At 37.7% G+C, this 12,885-nt stretch overlaps 1 protein-coding gene across 1 annotated transcript in view; it reads right to left on the bottom strand.

The window, feature by feature from the left end:
- Positions 1-12,677, bottom strand: part of LOC113079214 (rho GTPase-activating protein 32-like) — a gene marked incomplete at its 3' end in the record, with an annotated part of 58,905 nt that extends 46,228 nt beyond the window's left edge. The window contains 4 exon segments of the mRNA XM_026251432.1: positions 2,872-2,956; positions 3,105-3,196; positions 5,753-5,861; positions 12,522-12,677. Of these exon segments, the coding sequence (XP_026107217.1) occupies positions 2,872-2,956; positions 3,105-3,196; positions 5,753-5,861; positions 12,522-12,610 (375 nt within the window).
- Between the last annotated feature and the right edge of the window lie 208 nt (positions 12,678-12,885).

Raw genomic sequence — 12,885 nt, forward strand, 5'->3', positions numbered from 1 at the left:
ATTGCATCAGGTCTAGCACTGTCATGTTTTAGTTAAACACAGTTATTCTGGTTCCGTCTGCACCCTGTCTAGGGCTGCACGATGTGACGTTTAAGCATCGATATCTCAATGTATGAATCCACGATAGTCACATCGCAGGATGCACAATGTAGGTTGTCGTAGTTGATCCGTTATTCATTAACTGTACAGGCCAGCTGCTCCCCGGCCCTTGACGAATGTGATTCGCGGATTAATTGCACAGCTTAACCATCATAGAGTGAAAGTTTTGACAGGGCAGAGAGAGAGAGAGCGTGCGAGAGAGAGAGAGAGAGAGAGAGAGAGAGCAAGAGCGCTGTCTTGCTCTCTCTCCCTCACGCATATTAATAAAATTAATAAATTGACACGATGGTGTTGATGTTTAAATAATTTAAAATGAGAATGTAACTGTGCTCACCACATTTTTGTTTGTAAGAAGATTTTTGATTAGATTTCATATCGCAATATATATCGCAGAAAAATAAAATATCGCAATGTCATTTTTTCTCAATATCGTGCAGCTCTAACCCTGCCTACCTGTTTTTGAAAGGGATAACATCCTGTAAATGCCCTCTAATCCTTTCCAGAGCATTGAGCTCTGTTACTGCCTCAGAACCGAAGTCACCATGTACAGCGCTGACCTAAGCTGTCACACTCCTCGAACCTAGTGATTCCCACCCTGTTTCTCAGGGGACACAAGTCATATGCTTCATGAGTCATGTGTTTCACAAAAAGTAATATGCTTCACAACACAACCCCCACTTTAAAGCAAACTTCTGCAGATAGGCCTTTTACAGATGCATTTGCAGAAAATTTGCTTATCGAATTAACTTGCAAGTTCATCTTTACCGAGAGCCACATGCCGGCTTTGTTTCACTGTTGAATAAAAAGTGATTTTACCCATTTCTATATGAATAACATTGCAGACTGTGAATCATTTGTTTTCAACACAACTGAATACTAAGAATTTTTATATTTAGTCATGATTTTTGCAGCTAGATGGATCTCAACATAATGGAAAAGAATGCAGTAGATTTTAGAAGTTTAAATACTTTTGAATTGAAACATCTTTAAAAAAAGGGACCTGAGGACCCGGTCAACCCGGTTCTTGACGCATACAGCTCTGTGATTTCAGCGAAGCAGAAAACGCGGACGGAATCTCAAAATCCAGTCATGAAAATGAAACATTTTAATATGGACAGTCACAGAATTTGTCAAAGTTAGCATAAATTAATCAAATCAAATCTCCATATGGACCAGTATCTGTAAATGTTAAGCCACAAAAGTTGGTTGAAATATGAATACTACATGTTCAGAGAAGTGCGGGTTTGTTTACAACTACGTGTGACGGTTGCAGTAATTTCAGTCACTTCACAAGCATTTTACCGTTTCATTTGAGTAAAACCAGTGTCAAAATAAAAGTAAATTTTTACATAAAGGCATTGTGATAGAAATATTACTATTATTTAGTAGAATGTATGTGTATGTAAAACTTTTTTTTTAAAGAAATCACACAATATTTCTTCCATGTTTTAATTTTAATAGCAAATCCCCTTTTACCAATAAATACATTTAAATTTCATTAATTAAAAGACAAATTCAATTTTGGTGAAACTTGTTTACTGTTTTTCATAATTATATTACTATTAGAAAAACTTTAAACACAATTGTTAAGTAAGTATAAGTATAAAGTATAAGTATAAATAAGTATAAAGAATGGCATTGGTTTTATTTTGAGTGATTTTTTTTTTTTGTTAATTAGCATATTTTTGTGCTTTGCTATGGTACCGAAATTGGTACAGAGAACCGTGGATTTTCACTGGTATCGGTACCGGATACTGAAATTTTGATTCTGTGACAACACTACTAGAGATATTGGGAGAATTAAAAAATCAAGACACGTCCAAGAATCTACCTTTTCGTCATCAATGAAAGACATCTGTTTATTAAAATGGATTATTCAAACAAGTTTTACAAGGATAATCATTAGTTCCACTAAAATCTAATAATTTTTTTCACCCCAAAAGAGCCCTGAATGGGGTAACAAAGACCAGGTCATAAAAACCCTTCTCTAACCAAGCAGACCACAACGTTTCTTGCAATATAACAAAATTAATAATGAGGCCACATTTTGGTGTATTTGTATTAGTTGTTATTCAAAATGAGAATTTTTTTTATGCTAATGAAACTTAATTTATATATGATACTTTAAATATATTTAATTTAATACAAGTATAATAAATGGTGCTTCATGTCATGAATGCATATGTATATATATACATAAGTATATATACACACACACACACACACACACACACAATTACCAACATTGAGAGAATCTAAAACTGGTCTTTCTCAGCATTCAAAAGTGAAGAGATACTGAAACTGCAGGTTCACACTCTCTCGTAGACGCGTTGAGTTTTTTTCTTACGCTTTTGATGCAGTTTCAATTAAGATCCAATTATAATATAGTGATGCATCCATGATTGAATTGTGACATATGTATTGAGATGTGTACTGTATTGTGAAGTAGTTGGTGATACCCAGCTCCAGCAGAGGAAATAGTCATCTGCAAGAGTGCTAGTGCTGCTATAGCGATATTAAATCATGTTGATCCTCATTTTTCAATCCCCCAAAGCCTTGCATTAGAGACGCCCTACTGTCCCTCTGTCAGCTGTGGCACTTTGGCGTTATCTGCAGACCCCTGACATTTAATTGCACAAACACGCATCCACATCAGAATTTAATCTCTCATGTGCCTCATTTTCAATGCTGTCCTTTTCAAGTCTGGTCACTGAGGTCACCTCTGTAGTTAATGCACTGAAGTCCACTGTTATTTAGGGCTTAAGATCTTACCTGTATTGTCCCAAAGTCAACGTTTTCATAGTGGAAATGGGCACATTCGGCTAACTTTGGAAAATGTCCCTTGGTGAATGAGAGCCTGAAAAGATCACAAGACAATATCCAATATTCAGTTCAATATTAAACTATTATAAACATGAGGGCTAGTCAGTGAATGACTTTTTGCTAATATGAAAAAAAAGCATAAGCCTTTGTGACTTTGGCTGTTTTTTTTTTTTCACACTTACTTTTTGACGTTCTTCACCTTCATACTGGCGGAGCTGCTGCAAGAGCGCATGAGAGGCTCAGAGCTCAGCTCTGGAATTTCAGCACTCCGTGCCTGAAAGAAAAATGCACATGCTTCTTTTCAAGGCATGATTGGGACATGACAGTCTGTGTCTCTGGACATATTCCAATAACCCATCCTCACCAAACAGTTATGGCCTGTTCACACCAGGGCCAATGTGACAAAACAACATAAAAGTACTGCATTAAAAATGTAAAATATATTTTTGCTAATTATTACCAGTTGTGATACTGAGTTTTCGTCAAACACTATAAAAAATAGGTAATCGTAGATTATACAATGTTATGTTTTAAATATTTTGTGAATAATGAATTTTGTCTAAAAAACTTTCATTTTGATTTCGTGTGCACTCATTTGCTACAACTGAACTGTCCATCAACTACTGTGCTTGTTAGATATCAGTATTGCCACTGAAAAAATTGTGTTCAACCATATTTATTTCAGACTTTATGTGAATAGCCTTTTACAATACCATCAATAACATGTATCCATTACATTAATGTGATAAAGCACTTGAAAATCAGTTTTTAACGACATGAACAGTCTTGTTCCATCTCTACACAAATCTTTGTGCAAATAAAAGCTAAAAAGACGAACCTCTCGAGTTAACAGCACAGTATAATGAGAATATCCTTTAATATCAGTGACTACCTGTACGCACCATAAAACAAGTCTGCTGAGTAATGGAAGGAGAGAGAAATCTACAACAGGGTCAAAGACAGGTTAAATGGATATGGCAAAAAGCTGAGAGCCCCTGAACTCTGGTTTTAGAAAGGCTAAGCTTGTGCCCTGCCTCTAAATCATTTGACAGCTGGTATGCTTTATAAAACTCTGTTGCCACTTTCTCCAATGCCTAGACAAACGAGAGACATGCAGTCATCTGGCAAGGCCAAATAAAACATGCCAGTGATTTGAAAGCTCCATGAAATATGAATAATGCTTTGAAAGTGTGACTCTTAGCTCCGAGACAAGGGCTTATTTAAAGTCTCTTGACCATGCAGCCTTCAAATGAGCGTGCGGCTGAACAGACCAGCTTCTGCTGGTGTAAAACATGGTGTGAAAACTCAACTGGGTCTGATCCAAATCTGGTTCCATTTCGTTATTCGTAACAGCCAGTCTAATAATCATCACAGTCTCATTTCACTAAAAGTGACACTGAAACTAGGTCACAACCGTGAAAAGACGACTAGAGCTTGATGACCTTGACTGTACAATTAACGAGTTCAATTAATATCCTGGTACACAATATTATAAAACAGAGCAAAAGAGAGTTACATTAATTTGTCATACGAGTGAGCTGATACACGGTGATTCCCTTGATATGTCCTCACTAATCTGTTTGTGCTCAAAACAACATCAGCCAACAGTCAGGTTGCCATGGAGACAGATTTTTTTGTTGCATTTTTTTTTTTTTATCAGCACCACTGAATGCAAGTATGTCAGTGCTGGTGAAATAATCATGAATTGAAACTAATGCAGTATTGAACAAAGACTGGGGAAATAGTGTTATAGATGCTGTAGATATTCAGAGCAGCTTAATAAAATCATCCATTACTGCACGGCTCTCTGGATAACTCCGTTTTGATAGGTCAGTCAGGGGACTTCTACAATCCAATCAAATGTGTCACCACTCATTATTGCACAACAATGAAAAGTCATATTATAGTCAGCTGCTTCATGTCAGGGTGTATTTTGCAGTAATGAACAACTGACTGCATTACATCTTACCTATTTGATAGCAAAACGGCATGGCTGAACACTAAATCAAGAACCAATATGTGGTATAAAAAGATGACTACCTAGCAAATAAGTACAAAATTGTGACTCTATGCTATAATCTTACTGGTATACTACCGTTCAAAAGTTTGGGGGGTTCTTTATTTTAAAAAAACTATTTTATTTAGCATTTAATTGTATTAATGCATCAAACTGATCATTTCTTAAGTGAATATTGTTCTTTTGGACTTTCTAATCATCAAGTATCATAGTTTTCACAAAAAATTAACCAACACAACTGTTTGCAACATAATGACAGTGAAATGCTTCTTGAACATCGATCCATCACATTGGAATGAGTTCTGAAGGACCATGTGACACTGAACAATAGAGTAATGGCTGCTGACAAATTCAGCTTTGCCATCACAGAAATAAATAATACATTTAGAAATACATTTCAAAATAAATTCATATAGAAAATTATTTAAATTGTAGTAATATTTCACAATATTAGTGAATTTTAGATGAAACCGATGCAGCCTTGGTGAGCATAAAAAGGTAGTGTATTTTTGATTGTTTTTCTGCATAATATTTTTGATTTAATGCTTTAACTGGACTGGTTGTAATGGCTGACAGTCTACAGCAGCAATATGGCTCTTACGTAAAAGAATCAAGGACCCACAAAAAAAGAACAGAATTATCCTTCAGAAACAACAGATGTGATATTGTCTCTATCGAACACCAAGCAGTCGATCTTTAATTTGTACAATTTGAGGGTGTGCTATCTCCTGTCTTTACGACTGGCTTTGTAAAGGTTGGGCATGGGAGGGAGTCACTAAATTTGTGCGAGACCGAGAGAACTTGGCTCCTCACCATTGCACTGATGGTTTCCTCCCAGTCAGGTCGCTCTCGGGGGTGGATGCTCCTGGGAAGCTCTGGAACGATATCGTCTTCTTCCGGGTGCCGTCCAGGCCTCAGGATCCTGATGGGAGAGGATGGGATGGGGAGAGAGAGAGAGAGAAGGGAGGCAGGTTCAGTCTGATAGCCTGTGAAATATACAGATATAGCCTGCTTTGCAGCTGCCTTTGAGAATTACGACAGTGGAGCTGAGTGGAATAGGCAGTGTGACAGTAAAAATGACACGTCCTCAATGTAAGAGTGAATTAGAACGTCCCATCCTTCACAAAAGTGTTAATGGCAGCATCATTTCAATTAGGCAAGATGTCGAAACTAATCACAGTGACATAAAAGGGAAAGAATGTTATCCAGCATGCACAGCAGGCAATCAAAGCGAGATCCCTACAACAGCATGTAGGGATGTCTGCCAATATAAAGGGGGGGGGGGGGGGGGGGGTCTGCAGTTTTCTTTGGAAAAGCCAGTAGTCTAGAAAAGTTGATCTTAATCATATGGTCTTTAATGGGTTATATGAAAGAAAGCGCAGATACTATTTCCTTCCAACCTTGCTGAGAGGGTGGGAAAGACAAAGTGGCAGTCTGGCTCGCCTCACATGGGCAAAATGACAAACCACCACTGATCAGAGATGAAAAGTGCAGTGCGGTCTGTGGTACCGTTACACTTTCCAAAATGAGGGATGCTTGGACAGAACGTGTAATTGTTTCCATAAAAAAAGAATGGAACGAATAACATAAGTTACAAGATATGGATTAAATCAATCTAGATGACCTGGAAAATGGCTTTGAACGCTTATTTGAATGTTGAGCATAATGTGTGATTGGGCATCTTAAAACACAATGGTACGCCCAGCAAATGTCACTAACTGTGAGAGTATGTCTGTATTTTATTTTATATGTTGCCATTTTGCAATAAACAAGAACTTGACACCACCACACAAATCTGAGCTAAATTAATGACACGGTTTGGGTCAATGTAAGACCTTTAATTATGCAGATGATTTATGGAGCTCAGTAAAAATGGTTCTCGCCATAAGGGATGTGCCAGGGAGAGTGCTCTTAAGATGATTTGATGAGCAACAGCAATATATAGACATTTAGGTTATTTAAAATTATTCTTGTTAATCTGATATTGTTTCAAAATCTGACAAAATGACCAAAGAACAGTCCTGGCACAAGGACACCGGACTACAAAGCAAAAATAAAAACTTTAACACACGATCAATTCACTTGAGAAGCAAAACTACAAGACTAATATTCTACACACAGAATCTACATTAAATAAAGTTTACTTTTCTTACACCAATGGCCAACAGTTTTTTCTTAAGCATAAACACTAAATTCTGACAGATTCCAGTTTAAAAGAGGAAAAATAATTGCCAATGGGGTGAGAAAAATGAACTTAATTCAAGACATATCCTCTGAACAAAAATCTTAATACTATACACAATTTCACTGTGCAAATTGATCCTGCTTGGAGGCTGTTTAGATACAATATTGTTACTGAAAATAAAGATTAAGTGATTTTGCGCGGTATGCTAGAAAACGGGATTTATCCAGGTCTCTGTAGTGCACCTACATCTCCTCCCCCTCTTGCTGTCAGTTTCAGGCTCACATGCACACTGAACCAACATTTCAAAGCAGAATAGAAGAGGCTGGGTTATCCATATGTTGCTGACACCAAACTGTCATCTCCTCCACGAAGTTCTGATACAGCAGAGTTTGCATCCATAATTACCAGGATGGAGGATGTACAGAAAGCAACAGCATGCTGCATTATGACACTATGCCAGGACTTTTCGTTGATCCAGGTGCAACCAACTGCAGTGCTTAATCAATAACACGATTGATCACATTTACTAGAGCTACAAAACTCAGCAGCCATGGGCCCATGTGTATTTTGGTTAGTGAATCATTCACAGAACAAGAGTGCTCAATGAGGCATGGCGTGATGGACCATGGGATTCCATAGAGTACATGTGAAGATTAGCAGGGTTTTTTGGGGTGAGGTTAGCGAGATATGCTAAAACACTAATAACAGGCCCAAACGGAATCTGCACCCACAGAACTTCACAGTAAGGTCTGAAGTTTTCTGGTCATTCATCATTACAAATCCACTACCCATGCTTTTACCTGCAGATACGAGCACTCTAGTGTCTGTAATTGGGACCTCTAGACTAAGTAGGGCTGCACGATTATGACAACAAAAAAATCATAATTGTTGATTATTCCCTTGAAATTGTAATTGGGATTGTTAAATACGATTATGGAAGTTAATTTAATCACATACACATTTTGGCATTTTAGAGTGGGAATGATCAAAACAGCCTTAGATAATTGGTCTAAAGGAGCACCAGGCCTAGAACTCACTGTGTCCTGCATGGCACTTTCTATCTGCAAACTCCAGTGGCAGAGTGTCAGTGAAGTAATGCGAGTCAAACCAGTCTACACAGAGTAACGCTTTCCTATTAAAATTACCAAAAAATTTATTTTTTTAACACGAGAGGCTGCCGGCTTCTACATCTCTTCCATCATGAAAAGGTATTTTAGAGAAATTAAATGATGGTGTTCTGGAGGGATTGGCACCTCACAGTTATACAAAATAAATAAATAAATAAATATATATATATATATTATTTGATTATTTATTCCCTTTATGCACATATGACTTTTTTCCATGGAACACAATTTTCCATGGAACACAAAGTGTTTTTTATCATACAATTACAAAACAATAAAGGTTATAGTAAATAATTGTATATGCGTACACAAAGCTTATTGTACAACCACTTTGCTATGCTTTTGGCCATTGCTATTGGTGATTTTAGTCTATGGAATATCACTGTGAAGATAATTTACAATACTACTTTTGTTTTCAATGAATTTCAGCATAAAGGTTTGTGATGACACAAGACTAGTTAATAATGACTAAATGTAAATTTTTGAGTGGACTACTTAATGCTTCACAAACAGTTGTCGGTTTCAAGCAGGGCCGAGTCCTGCAGGAATGCTTTGTCACTGCAACGATGAACAAATTGTCAACTGACAGGAAAATTCTGTAAGATATGCACCCTGTGAATCATAAAGCAGAGAACTCTCCACTGTTTGCTCAGTCTTACCCAATCACTGACACAAGAAGATTCTGGCAGTGTTAATTTAGTTAACGAAGACAACGATGAAAAATATTCGTTAACGAATACAATTACACGTTACTGAATATTCTAATATTTTTTCTGTGACTAAGACTTGATGAGCTAAAAATAATATATGATGACGAAATTATGATGAAATTCATGCTGCGTCTTCATTAACTAGACTATAATGTTATTTGAGGACTACCGGATATTCAAAATGCATGCTATAAGCCCTATTCGGACGGGACTAGTTTTCTAAACTACGTTTGAGTTTCGATTCTTACCACCTGACGTCATGTACCAATTCGGACGGGACTAACATCTCCGTGTTTATTAAAGAGGTGGGAGGGTCTGTTTTGTGCATCTGGGCATCACAGAGATCACGCGCTCTGTATGCGTGCATTGCATTCATTCAGAATGATTGCCATTAGTATTATTACATACTAAATGGCTAGTATAACAAAGCCATGTTAATGTGTGGTTCCTTCAGTTTAACTTGTTTTCCTTTTTTGGTGTAGTAGGCTAAACCTACCTTTATGTTTAATTTTGATTATGTAACTGAGTACATAAATGAACGTGAGTAATCTTACCTGATGCTGATATTACAATAGCCAGTATTAACCGTTTACGTGATCTTGCTCTTGATTTTATTATTTGTATTATTTTTTTATTATTATTTCTTTGCCGGAAGCAAATTTATCAAACATGAGCGCGGGTAAGAGCATCTACGGTAATTCGCGTTGGCCAAAACACACGAGGAAACGCGTTCTTTAAAAAAAAACAATTATAATAATAATATTTTTATAAGATACCTCCTTTTTAACTAAAGGGATAGTTCACCCAAAAACTGAAAATTGTCATAACTTATTCACGTTTTTTCCAAATTCAGTCCTTGATTCAAATTTCTCATAATCTTAATTGATTTAGTCTAAAGAGAGACAAATTAATGATTATTTAGTTTAAAGACTGTAAATAAAAATAGCTACCAAAATACATTTTGGTAACTACAGTTTGGCTAAAACTATTGACTAAAAGTAATGACTAAAAGTTGACAAAAATGCAATGCCTTTTCGTCGACTAAAACTATGAAAGACTCAAATGACCAAAATGTGACTATTAAGCTTTTTCTGTCTCGAGATGAAGACTAAGACTAAATCAAAAAATGTCTGCCAAAATTAACACTGGATTCCGGTCTAACACAAGTTTATTTTAACAGATTCTATAAAAACAAATCTGTGAGGATTGTCTAATAGAGCATTCAAATAAAATAATACGATTTTCTGCACCACTATGAATCTACAGCACCAAAGCAAAACAAAATTATATTTTATCAGAGTTGTGAATCTGAAGACTGAATTGAATTTGATGGAAGAAACAAATACACACACACACACACACACACAGAACAATGGAATCATGGACAATAAATAGCAGGCCTACAGGACTACAACTACACTGTGAACACACACCCGGAGCAGTGGGCAGCCATTTATGCTGCGGGCACCCGGGGAGGAGTTGGGGGTTTGGTGCCTTGCTCAAGGGCACATAAGTCATGGTATTGCTGGCCCGAGACTCAACCCACAACCCTAGGGTAGGAGTCAAACTCTTTAACCACTAGGCCACGACTTCCCATAACAATGATTAATAAAAGTAAATGTATGCTTCACAACTCAAGCTCAGTGCTTTACTGTCAAATGTGTATTACCAAGTAGTTAAACATGTTTTATTATGGATAATTATTTTTAGTAACTGCACTTATTATTAGCAAAAAAAAATAATAGTTGTATGATAACACTTTCTTTATTTTTAATACCACCACCACCAAAACCAAATCTTCTTCTGGCACACCATCTGTACAAACTCCATCTGTACAAAAGAACAAAATGTACAGATTCCATTGATAATATAACTATTGGTCAGTAATATTGTAAATGTTAATTTAAAATGTTAATGAGTATATTTTCCACATTCTGCACAAGGAAAAGATATACAAAAAGTCCCATTTCATCTGCAATAACTTTAGCAGTTGGATGTTGAGCTGGGTGAAAAATGAGTCTTACATGGAAACAGTGACCTAATGGTTAATGGTCTAGACTGCTAACACAAAGATAGTGGTTTAAAAAATCCAAGGAGCCTGACATCACAAAACCTGTTTTAATTCACTTCATTGTCCTTGAGTGAGGCACTAAACCCCCCAAGTTGCTTGGAGCAAACTGGCCCTGTAATCAGCACACAGTAAGCCGCTTTGGAAAATAACCATCTCTTAAATGTCAAGTAAATGGGCCACACGAACAACTGATCTACTTTAGGGGTCTCGTACTGAAACTAGATTCCATCGATTAGAATGGTAACAAAGTTTAGTCTTCAAAATGAACTATTACATATTCTTAGCAGAGTGTTCTGCACTTTAAAAAAAGCAAACTACATGCCTAGCATGAGGCTATTCAATGTCAGAGTCCTACTCTAGCCGCTTATTTAAGACACACATGCAGTGCAGTGGCAGGACAAAATATTGAAGGATTGCAGAGCTCCAGGTCATCACAGTATCAGGGACTGTGGAAGAAAAGCCTCAGCACAGCCAAAGCATTTCCCCTAGTGACTATGAATCATAAGCATGGGTGTGTATGAAAATGACGACCACATTTGGAAAGCTTTCCACAACAGCTGAGAGAACACGCAGCCTCCCCAAGGTTGTCCATTTTCTTGCCTTCCTTCACTGATGTTGTGCTAATATCTAATATATGCTAAGCTGTGGCTGCCATGGCAACCCTCCACATACCAGATCTGGATTGTGTTCAAGTGAGGCTGAGGGCTAAATGGCTGGACAATAATCCTCAAAACTCAGGACAGTCGCTGTAGGGCACGAAACCTTTGTTTGGAAGGTGATCGCTGAGGGATTTAGGGCAGAATATATCAGAGAGGATGCCAAAGCGTGCAGGCTCTCGTGAGTGAAGCCGATCATGTGACTTGCGTTCAGGGCTCAGCCGGGAGAGTGGGTGGGTGTGGGAGTGTACTGGCACTGAAATGCTTTTTATTGGCTGCCATAGCTTTACTACTCAGCATCGTGGATTTTCATACAGGCTGTGCACTCAGCACCATGTCATCTGACTGTAAAATTTGGAGTTTGATGACAACAGGGATACATTTATGAGGGGAAAGACGTTATTCTTAAGTGATTAATGATCTAAAGTTGGGTATTTATCAATGCTTGCAGCTTGGTGATGTAGCTCTGCGCACAATGAGTTGGATATATGAATGCATCACTCTAAGAACCTTTAGCCTACATTGTTTCCACTGCATCTGCCTGTACCAACCTAGCGCTTGCACTTCTGACATTTCTCCTCAAGCCCCTGGAGAGGAATAGAATGTACGTGCCCAAGACTTCGCTGCACACACACGCAGAAATAACCTTTACAGTTATGAATGAAACGGCAAGGAAGCAGAGGGCATGCTGAGGCAGAGACACACATATTCATTCACACAGGAGCAAGAACGTAACACAAGTAGAAACAAACAGGTACCTAAAATGAGTCAAATAAGCTGGGTGAGTTAGAAGACCCTGACGGGATCTGATGAGGAACGACGGTGAGTCTTACCTGTCAGAGATGTCATGACTCCCTGTGGCTCCGAGCAGTCCGAGAGCTGCACTTCCCACCACTGCAGCAGCCCCACTGCCAGCCTCCATGATACTGAATCACTGCAGGAGCAGCCTGCCAGAGAGAGAGAAAGAGGGGCAGGGAGGGAGAGAATGAGAGCAAGGGAGAGAGAGAGAGAAAAAAAGATGTAGAGTCAGTACAGAGTTAGAAATGAGAGGCAAAACAAGATGGACTAGTGTCTCTAGAAGATTGTTGAAACCAGGGCGAAACTCTGATCTTCATACTCTATTAGGTTCTTTTAGGGTGATGCTTAGACTTTAGGAAAATGTTATTCATCTGTATTCAAATGGTGACATTGAATTCA

Source organism: Carassius auratus, unplaced genomic scaffold (genome assembly GCF_003368295.1).
Source record: "Carassius auratus strain Wakin unplaced genomic scaffold, ASM336829v1 scaf_tig00027369, whole genome shotgun sequence".
In the NCBI taxonomy this organism is placed as follows: Eukaryota; Metazoa; Chordata; class Actinopteri; order Cypriniformes; family Cyprinidae; genus Carassius; species Carassius auratus.